This window comes from Drosophila elegans, unplaced genomic scaffold (assembly GCF_018152505.1).
Source record: "Drosophila elegans isolate 14027-0461.03 unplaced genomic scaffold, ASM1815250v1 contig_397, whole genome shotgun sequence".
Classification (NCBI taxonomy): Eukaryota; Metazoa; Arthropoda; class Insecta; order Diptera; family Drosophilidae; genus Drosophila; species Drosophila elegans.
Window position 1 is genome coordinate 3,006,216 of NW_024545782.1, and position 22,030 is coordinate 3,028,245.

Below are 22,030 nucleotides of genomic sequence, written 5' to 3' on the forward strand. Positions count from 1 at the left end.
AGTGGTTTTTGGAAGAATACACAGCTTCTGGTTCTTATTCTAAGTTAACAGCATCATTAATTGGATTCTAATTAGTAAACGTTGTTAAAATGCATAACAATTTATAACAAATGTATTTTTCATTTATAGTGTCAATTGTGACGTTAATTTTGGGCACAAATTTATTTCAGTCACAACTTTCTCATCTTCTCATCGACCCCAAGCCTCTAGTGTTGATGCAGAACTCTGAACTCCCTTAAACTATCAAAAGCTCCACTTGTACCCCAGTGACTCTTTACTTTAGCACACTTTGAGCATGGTACTTAACTAATCCTTACCTGGTGTTGGCCATGCCAGGCAACTTTCTTTCCAGCATCGAAGTTGCAGTAGAGAGGTGAAAGCAGCTTAATTAAGCATAATATGGCTCTCCTTTCGCCTAGAGCATTCCGACAAGTTGTGCAGTTTTTTATGCTGCTGCCTAAGTAGCTGTTGGTAATTTTTTCTAAGCCACACTCACAGACCGACACTTCGCAGGGGTGACGTGAACCTTGCACAATTTTAATTGCATTTCCGCTATTTTTGATGCCTCTTGAATTTATAATTCCATCGGACTGGATGTGCCTTCTGGTTCTCCGCCTTTTCTCTTCTTTCACTGGGCACGTCCTGAGAAAAATAATTCAATTAATTACAAAGCGGACAGGTGCAAGGCAGCTACACTTATTATTAATCATACGCACTGTGAACCCTGGAAAAAAAGGCTATGAGAACCGTAACCGTAAAAAAGCATGGCCCTCTGACTCGCATTTGTATCTACACTGGTAAAAAAATGGAATAGTAAAAATAAATATGCGCATATTGAATTGTAAAATGCGTATTTCATATTTAAAGTAAATATAAAAATATTAAAATTAAATACAAAACGTATTAAATTCCATAATTTAATATTAAAATATTTAAATCAATGCGGTAAATATTGAGTTTAAATTTTGGGCAATTTGTTTTAAATTTTATCATATTAAAATTGAAAATTTTCAGACTAAAAAAAAAACATAGTCAAATTAAGAATGTGTCATATTTAATTATAATACGAAAACTGAAAATTATTTTGAGTTTTTAATGATTTTTACAATAAACAAAACATTATTACAGTTGATATTGTCAATTAAATTTCAATAGCTCAATCTTAGGGAAATATATTTAATAAATATGGTACTTAATATTTTTAAATTTAAATCTAATATTATTTGTATTAATATCTATGTTTAAAGTATTATATTGAAATTGCTCAATATTTAAATTTAATATTATTCGTTATACATAACAAATTAAATTTAAATATTGTTTTTGTTACTTTAAATATTATTCCTATTTAATTTAAAGTTGTAGTCGAGGCCCGCATTTTATATGTAAAAATAAATACAAAAATTATATTTTAATTTTTTGTTTTGTTCCATTAATTTAGACGAAACTCTTAAATTTATTACGTTCGTAACTAAATTAAAATAATGTTAAATAAATGGAACAAAAGTCATAATTATACATACATACATACATATGTGTATAACAAATTCTAAATGCGCATTTTTAGCGGTCTTTTTTCTCCGTTATTCGCTGTTTCTTTGAAAAGGATTCACACACACATATGTACATATGTGTGACCAGATCACTTCTCTTCGTATTCAGCATTGCACGGCGCGTGCCATCATTTCTAAGTCGCAGTTGTTGTGTCGTGTAGTGAAAATTAAAGTTTAATTGCTGATGCCGCGATCTCATCAGAAACACAAATCAAAGATAGTGAAGTGCTAAAATAATTAATCTGGATCGCGATTCTTACACGTTATTGGGTGAATAATTCTGCAATAAATTTGTTTTAGGCTTTATACCCACGCTTGATATATGTATGTATGTACATGTGTTGGTATGCATGTACATATGTATGTGCAGCGTTCGTTTACCGCTTAATTGGCGTTAGATTTAGTTTGGAAGCCACTAGAAACGGTTAACGGACTCTGCACATACATGCATATATTTGTATGTAAGTGTGTGAGAATATTTAAAAACAAATATCTTCTAGAGTTATTCACATACATATTAACTGTGTATTTTACCGCGATCTAGTTTAACATAATTAACCCTCAAGATAAAGATCACGCCAAGATTAATTTTAAGCTTCGGAAGCATAACTATTTGGTAAGTACCGATCTAACAATAAAAATATAAATGTGGTAATGTTATGTACATACATACGCACGCTGTGTAAACATGTTTCTACATATGCATGTATGTATGTGCAGCGTGCGTTTACCGTTTTAGTTACCGCCCAAAAATTTTAACAAAAAAAAAGCGAATACTTGATTTGATTTTTTAAAATATTACAAAGTAATATTAATATTTTAAAAAATAAAATCAATCAAATCAATAATAATAACAATAAATTAGCATAAAACAATCCCTAGTGATACCGTAATATATGACTTGGAAAAACCCAAGTTAAGAAAAAAAATCTAATTTCAGATACAAATCGATTTTAATTTAATGTTCCCTGGAAAGGAAAGGCGCATTAGCTTCAAAATGGGAAGCGTTTAAGAAGGAAATACAACAGTACTATGCGTATAATATCCACAACGTGAACAGAAGGAAGCTGTTTATGAATTTCAAGAATTCAGAGACTATTGGTAAATTACATTATGAAATATATTGTTTTATTTTTTAATTATAATTCTTATTTTTGTCTTTCTTTTATTTATTTTTCATCAGACTTTATTTTGACTATCCTGCTCCCCTCAATTTTACCGCCCAATACATGGTACTCTTCAAAAGCATCAAAAACCAGAACTCCCTGGAAAGTCTAGTCCTTCAAGTGAACTCCATTGCCGACTATCGCCAAAGGCGACCGTGTATGTTTGTAAAAAGCCACAAAGCAAATTCTTTAAAAACATGTACAATATGAAGTGAGTGTTAAAAACTACGTTCTTTGATAAACTATATAGGCCGTACTGTATATAAATTTTGCTTAAATAAAATGATTACAAAAAAAAATGTACTGCTCAATGTTTTTCTTATGTTAATAAACGGTTTTGAATAATTTAAATGAATATACCCTGCATTTCATTTAAATATAATAAATATTTATATTTAAAACGCTAAATAATACATGTTATATAATTCATATTTAAACTAAATACTTTAATATTTAAATTCAGTGAAATTGTTATTAAAATTAAATATGAATTGCATTGTATTTAAGTTTGGAATATTTAATTTATAGATGTTTTATATTAACATTAAATACGATTATAAATCAAATTAAATATTTTAATATTGAAAACAAACATGTTTCATTATTACTTCAAATACGATTTCTAGTTAAATTAAATGTTTTAATATTTAAAACAAATACGCATCGTGTTTAATTTCACTATGAATTATGTTTAACTTAAATATGGACCAAATTTAAATTAAATATTAAAAATATTGAAAATTACTCTGTAAGTATTTAAATTAAATTCGAAAATCAAATTAATATGGTGCATATTTAAAGTAAATATAAACGGATTTGGATGAAAATCAAAGCGAAAAATATTTAAATTGAATACAAAATATTTAAATTTACTACTTTTTTTTTACCAGTGTAATAAACATGCTTATTTCATTAGAGCTACACATGCGGCTACTTCATCCGTCCTCTTCCAATTTTCCGCCCTAAGGGATATCATTTGCCCTAGACCCAACGATTCCGACATGAAAAATGCGTTCGCGAAAAGTTGCCAAGAGTCCGCTCACTTTATGATTGGGGATTTTTCGTGGCGCCACTAATGTGCCATTCCTGCCTCACGTTTTTTCTCTTTTTTTTTTGCCCTCCTACTTCTAGAGAACTTCATGCCACCGTTGGCTTTTCCCACCAGAGGCTCTGCTGTCGACATCATTACAAATAAATTGAGCGTGAAAGATACATTTCGCCAGCATTGACATGCAGCAATGATAGGCACATTTTCCTCGACTCTCTAGAGGTTCGCCGGGCGAGGCAGCGAGCTCTGACTGTTCTTATTTAACTTTAAAACAGCCTGCGTATATCTGAGTAAATATTTGACTGAGTGAGAAAATATTTTGTTGGTAGTGAACAATTCGTTGTGTGAAATAACAAATGTAAAACTCTTACTTGGGCTACTTTCCTTCCAAAAAGTAAGGTTTTAGGGTTTATAAATTTTTGATTTATATTTTTTTAAATCAACAATATGTTGAGAATACTCTGTACAAATTTCAAGAAAAACCGAGTAAAACTACTGCGTTTCAAACGACCGGCCGTGCTACCTGATTTTTGTACCTGCCCTGTAGCCGCCCGGTACCCTGTTACCCCATTAGAAGGAGGACTCTGCTTTAGTGGATTTTTGAACAAAGTCAATCAAGTTCCAGGATCTTGATGTTACCGGTTAAAAAATTATCATTCCACCATTGTGGGGAGTTTACAAAGTTCGTAAATGAAAAGATAACATTGATCACTGGATTAAGATAGGACTAGCTTTCAAATTATTAAATTACTATTTAATTATAAAAATATATATTTAAGAAGCTCGTTCTAAAATTTGAAACTAATCGGTTCAGCCGTTTTCGAGTAACGTGGGCCACCCTCTTTGCAAACTCCATTTTGGGTAAAACGCGTTTAAAGTTAATACTTCTACTTGCAAGCACTCTGATTCGCCTTTAAATTTAAATTAAGTGCAACTTCGAAAATATTCACCTGAACGATATAAAATTTTAGAGTGTATTCTTAAATATATGTAAATTACCAAAACAAAATAAAAAAATAATTTTTTTTAAAATTCTAACTGTATACAACCCCTTCAAATAGACGAAATGTAAATGTATTTAAAATGTTTTTTTACTCGTATAAAACCATCGTTTTGAAGAAAATGTTAATAAAGCTAACACTATAAAGGCAGATCAGAAGCCCATATTATCAGTAACTTAATTTAGTTGCGATTCAAATTTAATGTTGAACCTGTGAGTCATAACTCTAAAAAGCCTTTTGTTTAAACGGATTTAAAACTGACGTCAAATAATTTAATTATACAGTATGCCTAAAGAAACACAAATAGCTCAATATAAATTTAAATTTTACAACCACCCCATTCCACGCACACAAGTTGCGAAATATGTATTTATTATATATAGTAAGTGCTCCGTGTGCGACAATTTCAAAATGAGAACACAAAAGTCAATTTATTGAAGGCTGCAAACGAGAGAGAGGGATGGGTGCTAGAAATGTAAGCATAAAAACATAACCATGAAAGATATTTGATATAATAACATACGTGACCGCATTCACAATTTTCAAATCAAATCTTGGCAGATTTAGGATAAAGGGGCGAGTCGGGGCGTTCTGCTATTGTCTGTCTATTGCCATGCATGTAAAATGAATTCGATGGTGAAAGACACGTGAGGTCAGTGGGTGGGGTGTCACTCAGTTAAGTGTCCTTGGCATGCTGTGAAATTTGTTAACATTTATGCATTATCATTTTGGCTTACGACACTTAATGATAGCACAGACATGCAGCAATAGATGCGGAGATTGAATGTGGAATGTGTTAAGGCTTTCTTATCGTTTAAAAAGACAAATAGTTATCTCCGAAAAAGAATTTGCTTAATTTGAGAAATAAAGGTTTAAGGCCATCATGTCATTAAAGGCCACAAAAAGTTTGGAGTCGATATTATCGTTCTTTAAAAATATTTTTTTATTATGGTATATTTGAAGATTATTTAAAGTATATTGCGGTATATTTCTAGAAACTTGCTGGAATTTTTATCATTCAGGGAATTCTGCATTTCCCAAAGGTTCGAGGTTGGCTTGCAGACCATGTGACAGCATTATATGGCAATTTCGGTGTTAAAACTGATTTAAATATAAATTCCTTATAATTTGCTTTGTTAATCAGATAAAAATTAAAGATTTAGATTTGCTTTTTTGATATATAGCACTATTATTTCAGAGGCAAAACAACTTTAAATACTATCGATAGTACCGATATCCAAAATTATCGATAATGCCGGAAAAGAACGAGCAGTGCAGTTTGCGTGACTAATCCTTTTGAACTTGGTGCAGCAGCAGGGAAATAAGCAGGACAAATTGTAGAGAATGAACAACTTTTAAATAAATTTCATGTGTATTTAATTGATCTTGTAGTGCTTTGAACAATAGTCCGTAGTTAGGGATTCTACCGGCGTGGCCCCAGTGGATAGTCCAGAGACACGTGATGAGCCCCTGTTGGGATTATTTCCCTAACATTTCACATTCGTTCCCGGTTATACCGGAGACTCTGGAGCTCCCGCTTTCTGAATATAGATCAACCAACCCCGGTTGCTGACCCCGCTCAGTTAAGTTATAATTTTTGCTCTGTTTTTCTAAATGACCTTCCTCGTGTTGCCCACACTCGCACATATTAATTTTAGTTTCCACACTCAATCCATAATCTGCACACTACAGTGAGAAATTAGTTGGCTCAGTGTCTACGCGTGGCCATAAGCCCAATTAAGTTTGTGGTTTCCGCATTGTCATATTTTTGAATTTAGTCGTTTACCTTTTTTGACAGTTGCCTGGAGAGGTATGGGACTCCTACCTAAATTCGATGTGGTTCAGGGATGTGGAGGAGGCTGGCATCGCGGCGTATAATTAACAATAATGAAGTCGTAAAACCGCAATGCAATCAGCGATGCGCAAAACACACAATTGCACACAAACAAACAGTCGAAAGGCCGAATTGCATACAATGCCCAAGCTGCCAAAGGGGATTGGAATTTGCGTTCTGGAACGCGTTGAATTTCCATGCAGCGTCCCACCTCGTATTCAGCGTTCCGACTCACCCAACTTGAAGTCAGGGTCACACGGGCATTATAAAATATTTATAAACCATTTGCACGCATAATTAGCCTGTCATTACATTTTGAGATTTTCGGTGTTCGGCGTTTCGTCTGTTTGTTGGCGTGTGTGTCAGTTGGCTCAATTGTGCATGCAAATGTGTCCGTGCGCTTAAATTCGTGTCTGTGCGGTTCTCTATCGAACATTGTGAACAGAATCTTGACTCTTAAGCATTCTGCTGCTCTTGCATACATACGATAGCATATACAGATTTAATAACTTTTAGTTAAGTGTTCAATTAAAAATGTTTACTTATTGTACTTTAACTTTTTAGCAACGATGAGTGCCAAAAATCCTGACGGATTTATCAAATTGTTTAGGTTTTGCAGCTGTTAGAAGCTCGTTTAGTTCGTGTTTGTTAGCAATCATGGAAAGAGAATACAATTTGTCAGTAATTCAATTTGCTTGATTTTTGAATACCGTTTTTATAGTGGCTTATTTCCATTTATTTAACCTTAATTCAAAATTAATTCCAAATATATTCGTAAAATAAATTAAAGCTTTAATGTAAGCCATTTCGCTTCGGCGATCCAAAAGGGTGATTTCGAGAAGAACGGATCTGCCCGATATGGAATACCTCGAGAACTGCAATAGTAATAAAAACAAGCAACGAAACAAAGACATGGCTTCATCAACTAACTTAGTCATGCTGAACTATAAAATTCTATATATATATTAGATGGTAGGAAATTTCTGTTAGCCAAAGAATAAAACTTAACCAAAAATGCCACTTTTTTGGAAAACTGGAACCTATTCTTAAATAATAAAGGCCTGTCCGAACATCTATTTTTGATTCATAAAATTCATAATAAAGTACTTTCAGACGTTGTACTGTAGTCGAATTCCCCTTAAATAACAGCTAACAAATTTAAAACATAAATTATTCCCCTGAAAACAATACGGCGCCATCTGCCGAACTGTATATGTATGTCGGCATTACAAGGAAGAGGGAGCTGCACCCCCACCCCGCTAACAACACGCCTATATAATGCAGACCCGTGGCAGAGTTCCGGCAGGGCACGACACGAACATTATAAAACCGCTGTCGCACACACACATTGACAATTTTCGCCGTGCAAATTACTCACGCATCTCTAATATCTTTATGCAAGAACTCCGTTTTTGAAATATGCAGAGACGTCATATTATAACGTATTTGCAAATAACTTCTAAAATAAAGGTTCGATTTTCGAATTTTTGTAAATTGTGAGCGAAGCAGAGTTTTGAAATAATTTTGATAGAATCTGCATGTTAAATCCCAAATCTGAAGCTTTTATAGTTTCCTAGCTCTTGATCCTGATCAAGAATTTATAGCGCTCTAAAAACATTCTCGTCCTATAAAAAAAATTACAAATATAAGAATTAATTGAGAATCAATTAAAAAGATTAAAAGAAAAATAGTTGTTGTTGGCATATTCAACTTTATCTTTTTTATTTTGACTGCGTGTTTTGCTATAATAAATCAACAATTTACTCCAGAGACAGAGGTTTGGTTTGCAGTGCATATACCCGATTATTGTCGATTTTAAAAAACATGGTACAATATTGAGTGTACTGAGGATTTGTTCTCTTTAATTTTGTATGTCAGTGTTACTTGTATTTTCTTAAAGTGTCTCTTAAACTATAAGAATTTATCGATTTTGGTCTAGTGACTCCAAGAAAAACACCGTGTTGTTTATAAAGTGAGCATTACTTCCTGATCCCGGAATTTTTGATAGGTTTTCGAAATGACAGCGCTGCCCTTTCCACTCGATGGAAAGGGCAAAGTAAGCAGGACTGATGGAACCATTTGTATTACATTTTTGCAGGTTGAAAGTAATACGAGTGTCATTACAAAGTAATTATACCCCTCGCAAAAAGAGACCCACGACCTGACCTGGCGGATGGCCAGAATCCAGGGGCGATGCGGGGCTCGGGGGTGGGGCGTCGAAATGTCATGTCATGTTGCGACAGCAGTCTGACCATTATGCACTGCGAGCTGCGAACTTCGAACTGCGAACTGCCAGCGTCCATGTACATGTGTTCGGGCTCTGCCATAAAGTAATCAGCGGAAATGTCAATGGGCCGCCGCCATTTACTGATGTGTCGGCAACTGAGGTTTACACCGTCAGCCTCGCCGTCATCGCCAAGGCACGTGTGTTCTTTATATTGCGCTAGTTTGTTGGCAGCCCTTGTTATTGTGATGTTGTTGTGCCCGGGCATTGTAATTAAAATTTTCCGCTGCATATGGAAGTGCAATTGGTGGGGTTGCAGGTTTAATTGCGCGGCTCTATGTGCGATGACAAACCTTTCACAGGTCCCCGCATTGTCGAGCGGCTATGCGAGAGGCCCAGCAATGGGGGAGAAATAACTCAAAATCCCGTTGTTGCCGAAAGCTTGCCATTGAGATAGCCTTCAGTTACACGTTGGAGCCTTGGCCACCAGGTTGAAAACTTTAAAAGCCAAAAAATTATTCCGTTGTTTACTGCTCAACCGTTCAACAGGCTCACACATTCCCGTAAATCCAAACCCAAGCCCAAAAGATGGCGTTCTGTGGCCGCGTAAGCGCATCTGGTGAAATAGTCCTCAGAGATGAGATCTTCAGCAGCACCACCCGGCTCAGGCGGTCCTCGTCGTCCAGTGATTCGCCGAACTCGATGTCGTCGCCGGACTCGCTCCCACAGAACATCACCTCTCGCACCTTCTCCATCAAGGACGACAACGGCAATCCGGCGGTCCAGTCTGGGGACCATTGGTCGGACCTGTACGACGGACTGAGGAGGTCCGAGAGCCAAAGCAACGTGGTACCCTCGCTATGTTTCAGCACCCAGAAGAGCCCACTCAACTATCTCAGGCACATAGAAGGCATTAAGGTAGGACTTCACTTTCTTAGAGTAGACGAACCAAGTACTTTAGGAAGTGTTCCCAAACTATTTGATAATCTGTCATGGGTAATTGTAAGCTTAAACGTCATGGCGAATACACATGAGCATACATTAAATGCACAGAAGTCTATAATAATTGATCCTCGATGAGATTTATCGGTTATGTTTCACCAGTAGCTTGAACAGCAGCTATCTTTTGTTTAAGTTGTCAGAGAGTTGCATTAATAACTGCAAAAAAAATCATCAAATATTTATAAGATAAGATAATAAATTAAAGGAAAATTCTTATAGGATGTTACAATGTCTTATGTATAACCACTAACCATACAAAATATGTTGTATGGTTAGTGGTATAACATACCTTTGCTACTAAGCTGCCAATTTCTTTTGTTCCATGCTGTAAAAAACGCATGCACGAATTCTTTGAATGACCTGAAAATGCTTTCTCTTTAACAAATTACGCTCACTGATTGCCAAAAACAATTTATCAACTTATAACGTTATTTTGTTAGTTTTTATTACTGTGGCTATTTAGCGGGAAATTAAAAATAAATACTTTAATTCTTAAACTTATAGATTTCGTGTTCAAAATATGAAAGTTTCCTACTGCCCATTATATTTGACTTGTTTCTTTATTTTATCTTATTAAATCATAATATTAAATACAGCGCATATTTAAATGCTTGATTAAAGTTACAAATTTAAGATTTAAAATATTTCCTATTTGATTAAAATAATAATTTTAAATAAATTAAAAAAAAAAAAAACATAAAATAAAAATTGTAATATATAAATACTGAAAAGGAGTAAGGATAGTAACACCAAGATTTGTTATATTTTCCATGGAATGTTTTGTTCAACGATTGGGGGAATGTTTTTTTTCAACGATTGGGGGAATCGCCTTTCGACTTGGCCAATTAACGATGTATACTCCTCTGCCTTCAGGTGGGTCGCGAGCCAGAGGCGGCCTATGAGAACTGGTACTCGGCCAAGCAGCGGCTTCGCCTGGAGCGGCAGCAGCGTCTCAAGCAGGAGCAGCAGTACAAACAGCAGATGCTGGAGGAGCGCAAGCAGCTGGCCCAGGTGTGCTACGACCAGTGGCTGAAGGACAAGGCCCGCCGGTCGGCGAACCTGCAGCTGGAGAACCACCTGCAAGCCGCCGCCATGAAGGCCAGTCTTGCGCTGGGCAAGAGTCCGCTGCCATCGCTGACGTCCCCGTCCACCTCGTTGGGATCCGGTGCCAGCTCTTCGTCAACCACCAGGCCCATGCGCAACGTGTCCCAGGACGAGATCCGTCAGGTCGTGGAGGAGTGGTGGTTGAAGAAGCAGCAGCAGCAGCAGGCGCATCGCGAGGAAAAACGCCGTGCCATGTTGTCCAGGGCTCTGGATGAGGAACGCCGCAAGCAACTCGCCCAGGCTGCCTGGAGGAAGTGGATGAGCAACGTGGAAGCGAAGCCCAAGCCGGTGCCCCTCAATCAGGGCATGGACTCTCTGCGAGGCACCATCTCGAAGCTCTACGTGAACCCTTCGCCCTGGCTGGGTCCCCTAAAGCCGCCAAGCAAGTAGTTCGTCAAACCGGCCACTCCAGACAGATTCTTTTGCCGATGCAAACGTTATTCGTCATTCTAATTGTCCACAAATTATTTAAAATGTAGAAAAAGTGTTTCTTGAGCTCATGGGAAAAATAAAAATTATTTTTCTCCATTTCGTTACCTTTTGTGGCCGACATCAAAAAATTGACAAGCATAGAAAAAAGAAAAGTTTTGCTTACACTAAACTCATACGGGCTTACGTGCCGTATGATTAATTTTTATTGGAAACTTTGAGAAAATTGCACAAGCGTTAGACATTTTTTTAATAAAATTAGTGAGGTAAGAAACTATGTTGAATACATAACAGCAAAATAATTTTTAAAAAATTATGGAATTCTAGAAAGCACCCTTGTAATGAAATTTATCCCCTCAGAGAACAAAACAATTTGGCTTGCAAGATGCTATGACTCGTTTCTTAAATAATTGAAATCTGGTTTTGCAAAACAAAAATTTGCTTTCCCATATTCTTTAACTGCCAAATAAAAGCCAAACACTATTTTCAAGCAATTTAAAAGTCAATTTATACAATTGCGCCAATACACAGTTTAACCAATTTTGTAAACCAATACGAAAAGGAGGGCAAGGGCAATTGCGGCGTGGCACTTACGATGGCAAATAACAATTTGCAAGAAAAACACAAAAGAAAAGAGGTAAGCAAAAATCGAAACTAAAACTGCACAGGACAGGACACTCAATAAGATTTCAATTGTTGCTGGACAAGATACATTTTCGTACAGGCAATAAGTGGAAGAAGAAGGTGAACCTGAGAATTTGATGCAAAGCTCCGCCCGTTTTCATTAGATTTTCGGGACTGGCCCACTGCTGTGTGGCTGATCCTGTGCGTCTGTAAAGTTACAAAATTATATTGTTCCAAAATAAAATAAAGCATGTTTTAGGAAGCTTGAAGTGGAAAACAGAGGTTCGCAGAGCCAGGAGTGAGAAACCGAAATACAAACAAACAAAGCCAAAGGCCTAAAGTTCATTTGCACAATTTCCCAGCGCTTGGCTTGCTCGAAGCTCCCCTGCAGCAAAGTCAAAGGCCAGCCCGGTCCAGGCAAACAAAAAGACCAAAAAGACGTTGAAAATCCTTTTGATGAGGTCAACGTTGGTTTGGTTTCCAGCCAGCACACGCATGGAAGGTGCACAGTGATTGAAGAATTGACAAAACCCTCAGTAGAACCATTTTAAATGCGTATGCCATCATTATAACGCCATAATATATTCCAATGGGTGTAATGCTTTAACTAAATTGTGTTTTGCTCTTCATATTTTCTTGCAAAGAGGGGAGTAGAGAGTCGAGTCGACTTGGCGATGTCCGTCAATTTGTCATGTTTGTTCTTATGTTAATTCATTACCAGCAAAAACGTAAATTTTTGGATATTAGAAAATACGAAGACCTTTTTGTGGGGCCTTTGAACTTACAAATTACCATAGACATTTCCGATTTCCTAAATTTTGTATTTAGGGCTCGAATTCGAGGCAATTATTATTATTATTCCAAAATTAAGGCAATTTTTCTTAAAATCAGGGAATTTTGTTTTCTGAGTGTATAAAGTGTATATATTCTTGATCAGTGTGACTAGACGAGTTTATATATCCATGTCCGCCTGCTCGTATGTTTCTAATGCCGCCTGCGAGCTCAGTTTAAAAGCTAGAGTCTTGATCGTCTATTTCCTATAGCTGTCATATGAACAATCGGTCATCATTTTGTAAAATCCCTTTTTTTTAAGATAAGATATAAGATTCCCGTTACTCAGGTTCAAATCAATCTAGGCTTAGGTGACGCCATCTGTCGAACTGCATTGCCAACACTAGTTGCTAATAGCTAATAGCAGCACTACCCAGATTTTCTTTCGAAAATTATCAGTGTGTGTTCGTTTCCGCCTCTGCCGTCGCGCTGTTGCTGCTCTGCCAAGTTGACCATAGCCCACACTCCGAAGCATGGTGCAACTGCTTTAAGTGATCTCAACGCAAGAGCTTCTCTCTTCTGAGCACAGCGGCAGATAACCTAATAACTCTATACCTTTTAATATATAAGCTCGATTTTCAAAATGTTTGTGACCACCGATTGATATGACCGAAACACACACACAGAGACCAATAACTAACATGTCTAAGAGTAACGTGACAGACTTTCGCGGCTTGTGGACGTGGACTTGTGCTGCTCAAAAACTATTAGAATATGAATGTCAAATCCCAAATATATAGCTTTTATTGTTTCCGAGATCTCGTCGTTTATACAGTATGTACTTTATAGGGTCGGAAACGATTTCTTCCACCTGTTACATACTTTTCAACAAAACAACATACCCTTTTACTCTTCGAGTAACGGCTAAAATTAACTGTACAGACAAAAAGCTTTCATGAAAAGAAGAACATATTAAAAAGTGTATTTATTTAGTCGATTGCTAAATTCGTTTTTGTTAAAAAGTTGTATTCAAAAAACTCCGCATGTGGTAAGTACGATCGTCACGACTTTTTGTTTGATAATATATTGTCCAAATTAAACTTGCGGAGGGTAACATGCAATCGTCAGAAGCTTATAACGCAGTAACTACGACCATATAATTATATAAATTCTAAATCAGCATGACTAGACGAGTTGTTAAAGCCATGGAGTAATAAAGGTTTTGTTCATTTCAGGTTTGCTTTTTTTTTTAATAACTAAGTAATTTTAAGCCATATTTTTTCTTTAATTAAGTAAACATTAGGCAGTGTTGACAGTTACAGTTGTGTTTAACAGTTAGGAGATGGGAACCGTTTTGATGTCCTTAATATTTGAAAACATATGCTGTTGTATATCTCAAGATTTGTCTGGAAGAAATTAAACAATAAATTATTTGTAAAATGGACTTATTTTATTTGTATATTATAGTCCCGAAACTCCACAACTAGTTCGGCCTCGTTTATCTCGGCTCTTTGGACACGGTGCACTTTTAGCCAGGTCGATGCCAACCCATGTGTGTTCGTCTGTTTGTTCGAGATACTGGGAAATGATGGGGAAACAGGAATCGTTGGCAAGGGGCAAGTCCCGAATATCGAGCAGTGGCAGGATTAAATTTGGAAGGTATTGAAGCATGTTATTCGTCATCAATGTTGTTTGCACTAACTAGTTTGTGTTGCTTGTGCTGCTTTTGTTGTTAATGTTGTTGTTGTTATCGTTGCTGCTGCTGCTGCTGCTGCTGCTGCTGTTTGTTTTCATCATCCGAATGTTTTTGTTATTGCTGTTGCAACAGAGGCTGTTGCTGCTATTGCACGGCAACTTGGGCAGAGAATCAAGGGTAGAGCTCAGATTCAAGTCGTTTCCAGGTTGTTTGCATTGTTTACGCACTTTCGCTTTGATATTATTGTAGTGTGCATTTCGGCTTGATGACCACATGACCAGGGTAATGGTCAGATTGAGCAACCGCCTCCAGGGCCACAATCAACCCCACAGGCTGCATACACCCGCTCGAACGCCTAACTGGTCATACGACAAGCCTGGGTATGTATCTTTTGAAAGACCAAGAGGAAGTCATAGATATTATTTCAAGAAAATATAACAAACAATGTTTACCAATTAAGATAATAAGATTATCGCGAGATTATAGGAGTTGTGATTTCGATTTAGTTGTACCAAACACCTGTAATTTATTATTATAGTTTATTATACAATTTATTATATGATAATTATATAATTTATTATATTATTTATTTACAGTTTTTCATGCTCCATTTTCTACTATTGTGACAGTTAATTTGTATTATTGGTTATTTATTTGAGCCCTACCTTTTTGAAAATAAAGTAGTCGGGAAACACTCATAATCCATTCAAAAGGTACACCTAAACCTTTTCTAAAATAATACGGTATTATATTTTTTGTGTTTATTTTATGTGTTATAGTATTAAGATAAATGGAGCTGACAATGTGTCTTTATACTCTCTTGTTTTTCTTTCTTTTTATACCCTTTCAGAGGGTATTATAATTTCAGTCCTATCGTCATATATCTACCATATTTTAAGGTCCATCGAATTCTACAATGTCAAAGATCTTGGGCTTGAAATTTGTTTAAATTATATACTCGTTTGTTACTCCTTTTGTTTAATGGATTTTTATCTTTAAGATTCGTTAATAAACACATTTACCTACATAGACAAGTTGTAGTTCTAGTTTTATTTTTTAAGAACCTATCTTTATCTAGAACTAAGCTTAGCGAGAGCCCAAAACCTGGCCACACTGAAACTTGTCAATGTGTGTGTGCCGTTTTTATACTATTTGTACCGTGCTCTGCCGCTGCTCTGCATTAGATAGGGTCTCTGTTAGCGGAGGGTGAGGGTGCTACTCGCCCTTAGCTTGTACTGTTGGCAATGCAGTCCGGCAGATGCCCCAATTGTTTTCTGGGGGGTATATTTATTAAAAGCGCTGCTTGTCACAACATTTAAAATTAGATTTTTCAAATGTTAAATGTTGTTCCTTAAATCATTAAGAGGGGTTTGTGTCAGAAGGGCGGATCTACCAATATTTTTTTGTTTCGCTCTTTAACTTGGACCTTTTTCCAATTGTTTATTTGCTTATTGTCCTATCTTACTTTCAGAAGTTTCGAGGGGCTTGTTTACAGCCTCAACATCACTCATAACCTCCACATTTGGAGGCTGCAGCTGGCCCTCTCCAGCTGCCCATGTTATTGATCACAAGACATTAGTTTGATAAATATCTGGTCCATTGTCTGAGCATAAAACCTCGCCATCAACGGATCCGCTGACCTCCTCCAGTCTTCCTTTATGTTTCACCTGCCTTTGTCGAACACTCAATGGTCGGACAGACTTGACTCCCCTTTCTCCATTGCATTATTTATGGGCACAGCGAGCAGTCCACCTTTGCACAGTTGTTAGGAAGGCAGGAGGTTTCATTGTTTTTACCACTAAACACGGGGCAATATATCTTTTTCACCCACTGAAAATCGAGTTAATCTATGGACTGGCATTTTCTTTATTCAGCTTTACCTTAGTGAAAGGACATGAAAGATTGGGCTTTTCTTATGCAAAATTGTTTGGGTGAAAATTGGTCACGGCTTACAACGGTATACTGGTTTGTCAACAGTCAATGCAAGGAGTTGTTCTGAAGTATGATCGGTAATAGATGATCGTCCCATTTAATCATTGTTTGTTGATTGCCAACAAATTTAACAAGAAAGGAAGCAAACTTGGGCAAACCGAGGTTTATATACCCTTGCAGCTTTTGCAAAAATATATTGAATTATTAAATGTGTCCAAAAGAGTTACAAAAAAAATTTAAAATTACAGAAGTTACAATATTGTTTCATTTACTTATTTTCATTCCATACCCTTTACTTATTTAAACCACAAAAGACTGCAGCCCAAAGAGTTTTATTAAAACTTTCCGCGTAGCATTCTTGTGGCGGAATAAGTTCTTTATTATAATTGTGAAAGTGACGTTTCCGACCCCATAAAGTATATATTTGATCAGGATCAAAAGGGGAGTTGTTATGGCCATGTCCGTCTGTCCGTTGTCGTCTGTGTGTCTGTTTCAATACCGTTTAAAAGCTAGCGATCTCAAACTTAACAGTTGTCCTAAAACATGTGTCATTTATTGCCGCTTCCTAGAAGCGCTATTATTAAAAATGATCGAATAGTGGAGAAGCAGCACTCCAACAAAGAGTTTGCCATACGTGCCGATTTAGCAATTCTGAAAGGAAAAATAAAGAATTGGCAGAGTTATGAACTAAATTCTATAAAATGGATTTTATTTTTATAAGTATGATGAAATGATATTGTTATAAGGTTTTAAAACAAATTGCAGTTTCCATTAAAATCAAAATATCAGCTTCCCATATTTGAGTAAGCAAATTTGAACTAAATATTTACTCTGTACTATTAATAGCGTCTAACGTTTTTTGAGTTCAATTGCTTTTAATTAAACCAAATCTAATATTTGTTAAGACAAAATTTGCAATCTATCATTAAAATTACAAAATTATTATTTATTGAAAACTAGTTTGCCATCGCTAAAAATACTGTCCCGTTGCAACGTTAATTTATAATAGTCAGAATTGTCATAGTTTAAAACATAGTTTAGTTTAATTAAAAATTGGACCTTCAATATGCTGCAATCAGACATTTGTTAATTCGATTATGAAGAAGACTTAAAGCCCAACTTTTAGGTTGATATGCCACTAGACTGGGAAGTTCCATTTGCACGCAAAGAATTTTAAATCAACAATTAATTAAGAGCAAATTGAAATTCATGACTGTCGCTAATCAGGCCCACATTTACATGTAACCAATAGCCAGAGAACGCGGAAAAAACTATTAAAGGGCAGAGGCAAAAAACGGGAAAAATGATGTCAGCAATTAGGCAAACTATGACACTCGAAAGAGACGTACTGAGACGAGGGAAACGGGAGAAAAATCGGGGGCTGTAGTGGATTTGAGCATAGCCGGCAAACGTGGACATCATTAAAAAGTCATTTACATGCAGGCTGGGCTGCGTCGCAGGACATTTAGCCGGGAAAGGAACGGATCCGGTAACTCACGGCCGTACTCGGTGGCCCGATGACTCTGTGACTCTGTGACTCGCTGACTGACTCGGGCAGTTTGTTAATTTTAGATTTGAGACACGTTTCCAACTCAATTTTATCGCATGTTACGCCTTGCTGCCTTTTCGCCGAGCGCTCAATGTCGACGGGCTGCGGACATTTTCCACTCCCTCCGTCGGTGAATTTTGATTTCAAGAGTCGCCTGCGCCATCGTCGTTTGACGTTGTCGTCGTTTTCATGCAAAGACTGGTCCAATTAGGGGGCAAGGTATAATTTATGCGCCTCAAGAACCATTCTGCAAATTGGCCATTGTTGCCATTGCTATTGATAGGTCCCCATTCCATTGCCATTTCTGCTCCAAGCGGAAGTCCTCACATGGCGCTCTTCCTCACGATACAAAGTTAGACAATGGCATCATACAAAAAGTTTTAATATAATTTTTTGCATATTATTTTCTCAGGAACGAAAAGTTTTTGGACTAGGCCGGGCACCTGACTGACCGCACGCATGGGAATTTCGACAGGTGCTTCGCAGCAAACTCATAAAGCTAATTAAGAAATGTGCCAAAGTTGGTCTACAAATTTGTGCGGCTTACTTTAGGGCCAATCTACTCAGTCCAAAGCTCTGGAAATGGGGTAAATTTATGAAAAGCTGGCAAGCAAAGTTTAAATATAAACTTTATATATACGACCTAGCGGTTTGTTTTAATTCAATCAAGTATTTTGACCCGCACAATCAGGCTTTCTGTTTACAAAATTTGGTTCAAGAGGGGCATTTAAAATAAACTTTGTTTTAAAAAGAAGGAAGAAATTCTAACTTTAAGCAAATTTTTTCCAACATCTGTTTACCGATCTGACCACAAATTTTACAAAAAACTAAAGACATCAAATACTTTCTATAATGTAGAAATATATATCTAAAATCTTTTACTTTAATCTTTTGTTTTTTAATCTTTGAATACAGTAATGTTTAATTATTTCAGAATAACGTTTTAAATTCAATTAAATTCAAACAATACAAAAATATTTTAACTTCTCTATTTTACAATTTTTCTTAAACTCGTTTGGATATATTTCAGAAATACGCTTTTAATTTTATTCAAATCGGATAAAATAATTGAGCTAAAAGTTATCTTAGCTTAAATTGTTGTGGGAAACACAAACGTATTGTGCTTGGAATTATCTACATAAACAGTTTTTTGCGCCGAAATCACTAATGTTCGGAACAATTTATATGTAATAATTCCCTAAATTAAATATGGTCCAAGAAGAGTATATTGTTTGAAATTTGACAAGGCGTATTCAAAACACTGTTTATATTAAATATGTATACGTTTAACTGCGTTACGTGTCATAACTAAAATCTGCATACAAACTTCCAACTATCCAGCTCTTATAGCTGCCAAGATGCTGACACCGTCTTTTTCCTGTAAAACACTCTTATACGGGTACAAAATAATCTTTCACTTTACAATTATCGGGTAAAAACTATACCCTCTGTAAGGGTATAAATACCAAGTTACCAAGTAGTTCTAAGTTCTTAGCGTAGAGTGCAAGAAAAGTAAATTTCCGAGATGGAATAAATACTTCTTATATAACTATTTTGCATATTTACTTAAGCAATATGCATTTCTTCGCCTGCTCAACTAAGCTCAACTTGTTGTCAGGCCTTTATTTAATCAGCCATAGTTTAAAAGTTGTGAGCAAAAACTTTTGGCCCTGCAATTGTTTTCCTCAAATGCCTTTGACGTTTTGTTTAGCTCTGTGCTCGTTGGGACATGAGATGCGAATATTTGTCGCAATCAAATAAAAACTTTGCAGGATTGTAAAAGGGAAAGGAACTTGAGAATTCCCAGAGGAAATCGTAGGCAGAAGGTAGGAAAGCCGTAAGCAAGCTAGCCACTTTGGGTTGAAAAATCTAATAACTGTTAAATCACCTTGCAAAATGTTCATTTCACAGCGCTATAAACACGCAGCGAGCCTCGTCCTTGCTCGGTCGACCCCTTGTCGACTTAAACACTTACAAGGTCTTAACCACCTTTTGTTATTTTGCTGGCGTAGCCCTGTCTGTCACTTTAATCTGCCTGCCACACGCAGGAATGCCAGCAAGAAAGCAAAATCATAAGAAGGACACTCACATGAGCGAAGTTTGCACGCCTGGCGAGGCTTGCAAAGTTATTAGCACGCGGCTCCGACTTAAATAAGTCATATTCTAGCCGCCTTTCGAGCTCACTTCGCTGACTGACTTCTTGTCTCGGCCTGCCAAGGGATGAGGATATTAATGGGGTTTTCCCATTAATTGCACGACTGGCCTGAAAGTGAAAGCTCTGCGAAAAAAGTTTGCTCGAAGACGGTTCCACAACCTTTGGCCAAAAGGATTAATTTAAAGCACTTCCACGGCCTAACAGCATGTCCCATTCTGAACAGTTGAAAGCCCACATAACCAATTTGAGAAGACTCTTTCCGACAAGACAAGACATTTCTGACCCTATAAAGTGTATATGCTCTTGATCAGCATGACTAGATGAGTTGAAATAGCCTCTTTCTATACCGTTTGCGAGCTCAATTCAACAGCTACATAGAGAAAATTATTCAAGTATATTAGATGCAATCTAAGATTATTTTACCTAAAAAAAATTAAAATTCTTCGTTTGAGTTCAATCTACTAAGTTTGGGTAAAAATTTTAAAGAACAAAATAACTCACATGCTGTACAAATTGATTTTTATCAAGCATTTTGTTTTTAGAATGAGAATCTGACAAAATACATCGGCCCAAAATGTAATGTCCAATTTATTACAATTGTATTGTTATCCGTTACCCAATGAGGCATGCGCGGCCTCTCGGGACGCCATTTGAGTGAAGTGGTTTTCAACAAAATTATGGCCTTTCAAAAACGCAACTTTTATATCCGATAGATGCCATACATCTGTCATTCTGACCACACTGCGTTTCGCGCAGTGTAAATGATAGATTCTTGAATCTTTCCAAATCGTATTTTGTATATGTACATCGTACACTGATCAAGTAGAAAACTCTTACCGATCCGAAGACTATCTTCTATAGCTAACATAGAAACTATTGGATACAAAATTGATAAATTTTGTTGTTTTGCTAGAATTGGTGTTGTATCATTTCCGATCCATCCTTCACTGCAAGGGTATTTAAACTTCGGCTTGCCGAAGTTAGCTTCCGTTTCCGTTATTGATTTACTTTTCCGAATTTTTCTATAGGAGCTTTACGATATAGGAGTCCGATCCGACCCGCTTCGCCTAGCTTCAAAACTGAGAAATTAGTTTGCGTAAAAAAGGACAGAAGAACGGGCAGGTGATCGATCAAAAATACAAATCCATTTTGGGGTCGGAAATGTCTGGTCTTAAATTCGGTCATAGGCAGCACAAAGCAGCAGTGTTTTGTTTGTATTTATTTTATTGTAGCCAAATATATTTTGTTTTTTTTGTGCTCTTAAAATGTAAACTACAAAATAGTGCGTTGTGCAAACACTCACTGCCTTACATTTTGTGTTTTATCATTTCCCATATGTAGCATATAATCACGGACATTGTTCAGTCTTTCCATTACAATTCTAAAAAATTGCATGTAAAATTATGCGTTTGGAACAGTTTTACCTCGGGGCAATAATTTCGATTTCTATCAATGAAAGTTTTGTGGTGTACATTCAGCCACAGCAAATGGAATTTCGTGTTTTGAGGACGTAGGGGCTAGCGACTGCCATCTGCGTTTGCAAATCTTATTGCCGACGTCGACGTAGTCGTGCGACTTGTTTGTAAATTATAAAATAATGCCGGTTGCATTGCCGACGACGTCTACTGCTTCTGGTCTGGTTCTACTGATGCCGCTTTCTACTTTTCCGCCTTTTTTTGGAGGCGTGGGGCACTGCTCGGAAATTTTTATGCCGCTCGCGTAAGTTGCACAGTTTTGGCTTAGCTTTTAAACATCGCGACTAGAAAACGTTGAGTCCTAGCATGGGCAAAGGTAAACATTGTTTTAAGGGGGTTTTTACAAATCTTGTCACACTTATAAAGGGCTACCACCGACGTACAGTGGCGAGCACATGTGGATAGATGTTTGTCACTTCTGACATCAAACTGCTGTAAAAATCGTAAAAATGTATTTATTGCTTTAA

General features: G+C 36.5%; 1 protein-coding gene and 1 long non-coding RNA gene across 6 annotated transcripts; both read left to right on the plus strand.

Moving 5' to 3' along the window:
• Positions 1 to 1,621: 1,621 nt before the first annotated feature.
• Positions 1,622 to 2,857, plus strand: LOC108139386. 4 transcript variants are annotated; one of them, XR_001774170.2, is made up of 4 exons: positions 1,622 to 1,823; positions 2,054 to 2,169; positions 2,494 to 2,654; positions 2,737 to 2,857. It is a non-coding gene; the product is annotated as an uncharacterized LOC108139386 (long non-coding RNA). The 4 variants fall into 4 exon arrangements; XR_001774171.2 differs by having other exon boundaries at positions 2,098 to 2,169; XR_005977490.1 differs by lacking the exon at positions 1,622 to 1,823 and having other exon boundaries at positions 1,919 to 2,169; positions 2,470 to 2,654.
• A 6,379-nt stretch (positions 2,858 to 9,236) lies between these two features.
• On the plus strand, positions 9,237 to 11,460 carry LOC108134569 (coiled-coil domain-containing protein 34). Of its 2 annotated transcripts, XM_017254921.2 has the most exons (3): positions 9,237 to 9,316; positions 9,376 to 9,744; positions 10,702 to 11,460. In XM_017254921.2, the coding sequence occupies exons 2-3, from the start codon at positions 9,415 to 9,417 to the stop codon at positions 11,320 to 11,322; spliced, it is 951 nt and encodes a 316-aa protein (XP_017110410.1). In that variant the 5' UTR covers positions 9,237 to 9,316; positions 9,376 to 9,414; the 3' UTR covers positions 11,323 to 11,460. The 2 variants fall into 2 exon arrangements, with proteins under 2 accessions (XP_017110410.1, XP_041564710.1); XM_041708776.1 differs by having other exon boundaries at positions 9,286 to 9,744.
• The last annotated feature ends 10,570 nt before the right edge of the window (positions 11,461 to 22,030 follow it).